General features: G+C 43.3%; 1 protein-coding gene and 1 pseudogene across 1 annotated transcript; one reads left to right on the top strand and one right to left on the bottom strand.

The window, feature by feature from the left end:
* Positions 1-340: 340 nt before the first annotated feature.
* On the bottom strand, positions 341-2971 carry LOC149144398 (uncharacterized). Its single transcript, XM_089452142.1, has 4 exons — positions 2900-2971; positions 2567-2711; positions 1593-2399; positions 341-1008 (listed from the first exon to the last, which is right to left on the bottom strand). Exons 1-4 carry the CDS (start codon positions 2969-2971, stop codon positions 341-343), a joined length of 1692 nt encoding a protein of 563 aa, XP_089308268.1.
* A 3002-nt stretch (positions 2972-5973) lies between these two features.
* Positions 5974-6956, top strand: LOC149144397 (ATP-dependent Clp protease ATP-binding subunit ClpA homolog CD4A, chloroplastic pseudogene; annotated as a pseudogene).
* The last annotated feature ends 486 nt before the right edge of the window (positions 6957-7442 follow it).

The following is a 7442-nucleotide window of genomic DNA, read 5'->3' as shown; positions in this document are numbered from 1 at the left end:
CCTTTCTGTCGTTAGCAAACTTATGAAAAAACTTAGTATTGTCATCTCCTTCAGTGAGTTAGATTGCCATGCTCCTGAGCCTCCAGCTCTCCTCCCTTTCCTTCAGAATTTGGGAACGCTTAGTGATGAGGGAGGTATAATAATCTTTATCTTCTTGTGTTAGGAAAGTACCTGCTAAAGAGTCCTCATGGATGGAAATGGCCATCTCTGCTTCCCTCAGGGTGTTATCATCATTTTTCCGTTTCTGGTGTGCCCAAATTTTGGAGATCCTCTTAAGTTCTGTCAATTTCCTGATAAAGCCTGCTGTATGATCCTCGCGTTCCTGTATAGGGTTGGATTGCTAGTAATTTGTGACCATTTGAATGTAGGAAGGATCCTTGAGCCAAGAGGCGTTGAACTTGAAAGGGCTTTTAATCCTCAGATTTGTATCGTCCAATTCCAAAAATATTGGCCAATGATCAGAAATGCCTCCAGTGCCAACCCACTGTCGAATACGTGGATGCAAGCTCAAAAAAGCTTCTTTGATGAGGAATCTATCAAGTCTCCTTGCAAGGCTGTGGTCTCCACTGCGGTTGTTTGTCCATGTATACTGAATCCTGGCTGATGGAATGTCTACCCACTGGTGCTCCTCAAGTAAGGTAGAGATGGTGTCTGTGAGGCCATCTACTTGGGCCGAGTGTCCCCAAGATTCACTGTATCCCAATGAAAAATTTAAATCTCCGCCAAGAATGATGTTGTCTGCCTGCAAGAATTCTGAGTCCAGAAGGGATCTCCAAAAGTTTGCCCTATCCGCACATGGACCATATACATTCATAATGCGCACTTCAGATTCTATAGAGTGGGCATATATGTCCATGCCTATAAATCCCCGACCTCCCCAAATGTTCCTGAGTTCCATAGATTTGTTGTGTAGTCCAATAGCAAGTCCCCCCGATCTCCCAGATGCATCCAGGGCGTGGAAGGTCCAATTCGGCAGCCAAGAATTGAAAGTAGTGATAAGAGAAACAACTGAACAAAGAGTTTCTTGTAAGAATATAATGTCCAGCTGTGTCGAGGTGAGTAATCTTCTGAGTGCTAGTTTTTTTGGAGGGCTAGCAAACCCTCTACAATTGTAGGATAGGAACTTCATGGAGGGTGAGGCAGAGGGTCATTCCTAGCTCTAAGGGCCCTATCAATAGTTTGTTGTTGCCCGAGGGCAACTTCTTCGCCCGCAATGTGTCTGGCTTTGGAGAGATGGGATGGTCGACCCCTAGAGGGTTTGTGTGAGGCAGGGGTAATCTTAGGGTCCAAACCAATCGCGTCACGTCCACGATCCTTTGATCTGGATCAGAGAGCGTACCGAGGGGATGCAGGGGGGGAGGGGGAGGGGAGAGAAGGGAGAGAGGATGACGACAGAGATGGGATGCTGGGGGCAGTGATGGGAGGGGGAAAGAGAAGAGAGGAGGGAGAGGCAATACCCTGAGATCCAATAATCGTCGAGGAGACCAAATATGATAGAGAAGGAGGAGATGTACATATATATGAAAGGGATGCATGAGCTTCAAAAATACCAGATACAGGAGTAGAGAGAGAGGAGGATGTAGATAACATACCCGACCTTGAGATGTTCTCCAATGCTGGACTGGTACCCGCTGGAGGAGGAGACGAAGAAGGGTTTGTGGCAGAGAGTCCCTTATCAGTGCCCACTGTCTCCAGTGTTCCCCGGGTGTCCACTGCATCCTTGTCGATCATTCCAGGTTCAGCGTCAATGTCATGTCGTGTATGGTTACCACTGGGATTCTCCGTCTCCAAACCCTGTTCAGAGCCCCTGGTATTTTGCAAGAGGGGGAAATCCTTATATAAGTGCCCCACTTTGTTGCATCTGCGGCAGTGATATGGAAGTCCTTCATAATCGATGTGTTTGCGGGATGTGTCCCTCCACTGAATAGTGATGAACTCCTGAAGGCCACCCCGAGTATCAAGGTTGATAAGAATCTGAGCATAAGCCATCATGCCCGTGTATTGATAGGACTTATCATAATCCATGTAGGTGCCAATAGCATTACCAATCCGCCTGAATATGTCCTCAGACCAATATTGTAAAGGGAGACCCGGGAGCCGAATCCATACTGGTCCAATACCTATTTGCTCAGTCTCTGGATCAAATAGAGGCGTCCAGCGCTTCAGGAGTACCGAGGCATGCTCAAAGTGCCAGTAGGAGGATAATACCCAGTTGGTGTGATCAACACGAGCGAATCTCAGTGCGAACCATCCCCTCACAAATGTCTGCACGAAGGGGATGTCCACCAGATGGTGACCCCAAACCTCGGAAGCCCAGGCTTTCAAACGGCAGCCGTGTAGTTCCGTCCTAAGATGCGCACAACCAAGACTCTGTTGGCGAAATCCATAGTCTCTCCCCACTGTATTTCCTCTTCGAGTCTGAGAAAGATATCATCCGCCTTGGACTTGTAACACTTGTACTTCTTCTTAGAACCCTAAGGAGGTGGTTGATGTTGTACCCGGTTCGGATGAGGGCTAGAAACCGTGGGGGGAGGGTTAGGGTTAGACGAGGGAGGGTTAGGGTTACCAATGGAGGTAGGAATAGAACCGACGAGAGGCGGAACGGTAGTAAAGCTGCCAGAAGGTGGAGCAGATGTGGCCTGTGGGGGAAAACCGGCAATTCCGACGGTCACCGATGGGGGGATAATCTGCCGGACCGGCGCTCCAGATACCTGGATGTCCAAACCAGGGTTAGGATAAAGGCAGTTAGAGATAAAACCGAGGGTAGCCGGGGAATGAGGGGGGGTAGAAAGCGATGGCCAAGTAGGCGGGTCATCCGGGAGGACCACAGACTGTGACCGTGACGGTTCCGCAAAGGAGAAAGAAGGGAAACTTCCGGAAAGGCCAGAGCTAAGCATACCTGCAGATGTGGAAAACGTGGAGCGCCAGATGGATACCCCTTCCAGCGGGTCTTCGGAGTAATCGACGACATCGAGGTCGTCCATGGTGACAGCTGCTCCTAACGGAGGACACCTCGAATAGCTGGATAACGGAGTGTAAACCCAAACCCCAGAAAAACGGACAGCCAGAAAACAGTGAGCAGACCGTCGACAAGTAAACGGTCGGGTATAAAACGCTAAACAGTAAAATAAACCCCCCTCAAAAACCCCAACAGGTCAAGAAAATTGTTACGACGCGCAGAAAGGAGATGAGGTAGTTAAGGAAAAGTACGAGGCACCGCAAGTGACTGCCCAAGCAGGGTTACCAGTGACCATCCATGGTTCGTTGTAATACTGCAGAAACCAAAACCCTAACCCAGGCCCTCACGATCGATTAGCTGCAGAGTCTTGCGCTCCATTTCTCCTCATCAAATACAATCACTTTTTTTGGTAGGTAAGCACCCACAGGGGATTTGAACCAATGAGCTATTACAAGGAGTGCCTTAACAATGCGCCCATTCATCATCAATCAATTTTGGGGGGTTTTATATGAATTTGATAAGTAATAATGAAAAAATATATTAATTAAAAAAAGTGATATTTGGAAATATAAAATACTTAAAAGTACTTTTTTAATTGTTTTTTCACACACACACACACACAGATATATATATATATATATATACACACACACACACAGATATATATATATATATATATAATTATAATTTTTTATAAAAATGCAATTAACTCAAACAAATATATAAATCACACATAAAAACCAGAGACACAATATTGGCGGAAAAAGGCTGAAGCCTCATGCTTCTCTCTCATTACACATTACCATTACAAAATTGAATATAGTGTTACAAATAAATAGATGAGAGACAGTGTTCTCAAGATAGTGCGTGCTATCTTAGACACCTTTGGTTGAGATAATTTCTCCTTTGGTTGAGATAATCTCTCACCAGACACACCAATATAGGAGTTACCTAAACTAACTCCTATCTTAGAGGAACAACCCAAGAGTTAGGCACAAATTCCTAACTTGGAATATTTAATTAATTAATTAATTTTGGATTTATTATTGTTTTATGAGAGAGGCTAACATTCCCCCCTTCAATGATAAATCCAAAATAAGAACGAGGAACCATCTTCCAAGTTCTCATGTTGATCCTCAAAAACATTGCCTGAAAAAACCGCCAAATCTGGATGCTGAACAAACCGCAAAATGAAGAGACTGAGTCAGCTGCATGCTTGATTCATCTCTGAAGGACGCTTGACAACTCCATCATGTGCCAAGCCGCAAAAGGATCCAACTGTCCTTTGCTTGAAAACAGCATCCGGTGTCCACTGACACAATTTGATGAACGCCCACTGGCGTGTTTGCTGATGATGATTTCCCACTGGCTGAAGATGTTGAAAAACAACTCAATGTTGTTTTTGCTATGATGAAAGCTGCTCACTGCTGCTTTGGCTGTCGATCGCCCACTGGCGAATTTGCTGACGCTCACTGCTGATGACAAATGCCCACTGGCTGATGAAGATACCCACTGGCTACTTCGCTGATGTTGTCGAGACTTTCAGTCTGATAACCACTTGTCAATTTCATTGACATTTTCCCCCCTTTGTCAGCTAAAAGGAGAGACAATCTTCAAAATATATTTGAACTCCCCCCCTTCAGGTGTATGAGAGTTTTACTGTCGTACTCCCTCATTCAACTGCATGAGAGTACCATCATCTGTTCACTGCTGGTTGCACTATGTGAGATTGTAGTCGGTTGTAGAACTGAGACAATCGTTTGACTGTGGATGACCATTCCCAAGGATCAATCCATTCATAATGTATCTTCAATCTGCCTGATTTTTGTTGGTTGCGACATTTTTCTGAGGAATGATTGGGCTTGCCACAATGGCAACACGGATGGAGATCAAAACATTGATCTTCCATATGACCAGTTCTTTGACAATGAGAACACTTTGGTTGAACTTCAACTTCAGGTTGCGTGCAATTCTGATTGTCGGCAACTTTCTCAGAACCTGCTGAGGTGAGTGGTTCAAGAAATCCTGCACTCACAAACTTAACTGGCTTGGAATAATCTAGGATTTGTAAGTTGGTGTCATCAGGGACATATCCTAAGCCTCGTCGATTCTTGTTATTTTTAATCTCTTCCCAGGGCTTGATGATGGGTTTGGAAGAAATTTGAATTTGATCATGAACAACTTCGACACTTGAAGTTGTTTGGATGAGTGATTTAGAATCAACATCTTTATCTTAATTTGCATGGTTGAATGACTTGGAAGAAGCTCTCTTCTGTTGCAGCTCAGCTCTTTGTAGTTGCGATTCTAGTTGAAGAAACTCAATGGTTTCATGTGTTCGCTGTAGATGCCGTGAAAGATCAACAAGAGTTTCTTTGCTGACGTGCACCATGTCTTCATCACTGGAGATGATCAAACTGTGAAGAATGTTTAACAACTGAATATGCTGCGCCATCTGAACTTGCTCACTTGAAGTTAGGCTCTCTTGTCGTAGATGTCGTGCTTTGAACTGTTACTTGAATGACAGGCTCGCTTGCTATGGGATTTGACTGGCACGCTCGCTTGATTTGTTGATCTCAACTTGCTTGATTGGTGTTAGAGTTGAACTTCTTATGGTTGCTATGATGGTTGTTTCAAGGAGTTAAAACTCATGGACTCACTTGATTGTGCTTTAAAGGAAGGGTGTCGAACACTGTCGAAAATGCACCCAAAAAAGCTTACAATGGTTTTAATGACTCACATAAAACAAGGAATTCACTTGTCTTAATTTGACTAAGTTGAAGAGAATTGACGTGCTTGACTTCTGATCAAATAAAAACATGGGTGTCGGTTTCAACCGAGAATGCACCCGTATAATGCAACATAATTGGAATTTGAGTCACAAGTTCTTAAATTTGTTTGCAAGAATGTTGATGTAGACTTTTGCTTTGAAATGCTTTAACTTGATTAAGTGAAGTTGCTTGTTGATGTAGAATGTTGATGTTGACAATCTATGATTATAAGTTGTATTTGCACAGATGCAAGTGCCGAGTTCAATTGTCCTTCCTTGACGCTATTCGTTTACAAGTGTTGTGCTTGCTTGCAGTGAACTTTATGTGTGTGGTAAATGCGATCATTTATGTGTCAAAACTAGACACAAATCATAAGCAACAACATGAAGCCATAAAAACACTCCCCATCACAAATACACATGGTGTACCTAAGATCCCCTTATTCAATTTCAGGCGGATCTAGGACACAATCACCACAAAAAATATGACTTTATTGAGTATTGAGATCATCAACCTTTCATCTTTTACAACATTGCCATGAAAGCTTTCTCAAACAATGAGAATTTGGCACTCACAAATTTGGAAGAAAATGCATTCCAAAACCTAACTCAACCTCCTATATCAATGAGCTCTCCTTTGAAAAATCTATCACTTCAAAGATTTCAAAAATTAAAGCAGCCTTATGCAATAATCCTCTTTCCTATTCACTCCTTATATCTCCCACAATTATCCACCACTTATCACTCCAAAAAAGTTTTACAAATTTAAAGTCACAGCTTATCACTCCTGACAAAGCAATTGATCTGATTGATGAGGCTGGGTCTCGAGTACGCCTTCGCCATGCACAGCTTCCTGAAGAGGCTAGAGAACTTGACAAAGAACTCAGACAGATTACAAAAGAAAAGAATGAAGTTGTTCGAGGCCAGGACTTTGAAAAGGCTGGAGAGTTACGTGATCGTGAGATGGAACTTAAGGCACAAATTTCAGCTTTAACAGAGAAAGGAAAAGAGAAATCAAAGGCTGAGAGTGAAGCAGGAGATGCTAGCCCATTAGTAACTGAGGTAGATATTCAGCAAATTGTATGTGCATGGACAGGCATTCTAGTTGAAAAAGTGTCAACTGATGAGTCTGACAAACTTCTGAAAATGGAAGAAACACTCCACGGCCAGTGGGCGATTAAGCTGTCGCTGCACAGTATGGGGCAGAGGGGGCACCGTGGGCAAGAATAGTGCCAAGCACATTAAAATAGCAGAGACAAGCATTTATAAAAATATCAGAAACATCCTTAAAAAAAACAAAGACTTAACAAACTCTGTCAATTCAACATCTCTCAATTTGGAGGCTCAACGCTGGAGAGCAGGGCTTGATGGATTCTTTGACACAACTAGTTCCATGCTGTCAGTTTTCTCTCACACTCTTTGTATGTGATTTAATGTTTATCGCACTAATGTCTGGATACAGATATGGAAACATACAACGAATTGTTTTCTCCAAGCGAAGATATCAGCTCTTGCTCCTTAGATAAAAACATCGGCCCTTTTTCAAAACAGAATACACAACTACAACAACAAAAATGGATCATAGATTCGGATCCATACACCACACAATCGCTATAAATTCTTCTTGTGTGCACTGCCACTGGTGACACAACACATCATTTAATATAACATGAATCTACACCATTCGTGAAAGCTCCATGGCTCATTCTTTGGAGT

Source organism: Pinus tabuliformis, chromosome X (assembly GCF_031772625.1).
Source record: "Pinus tabuliformis cultivar Carrire ecotype Pingquan chromosome X, CPIR1, whole genome shotgun sequence".
Lineage (NCBI taxonomy): Eukaryota > Viridiplantae > Streptophyta > Pinopsida > Pinales > Pinaceae > Pinus > Pinus tabuliformis.
Note: the sequence above shows the minus strand (reverse complement) of the source record. Positions and strands in the feature narration are given on the sequence as shown.

What these genes read in the sequence shown, in the direction of transcription:
- LOC149144398 (XM_089452142.1), bottom strand. Translation starts at nt 2,971, where the DNA reads ATGTCGTCGATTACTCCGAAGACCCGCTGGAAGGGGTATCCATCTGGC. An exon ending in CACGTTTTCCACATCTGCAG is followed by an intron (nt 2,712 to 2,899) that starts GTATGCTTAGCT and finishes TTGGACATCCAG; the next exon opens with GTATCTGGAGCGCCGGTCCG. An exon ending in GGAGAACATCTCAAGGTCGG is followed by an intron (nt 1,009 to 1,592) that starts GTATGTTATCTA and finishes CTCTTTGTTCAG; the next exon opens with TTGTTTCTCTTATCACTACT.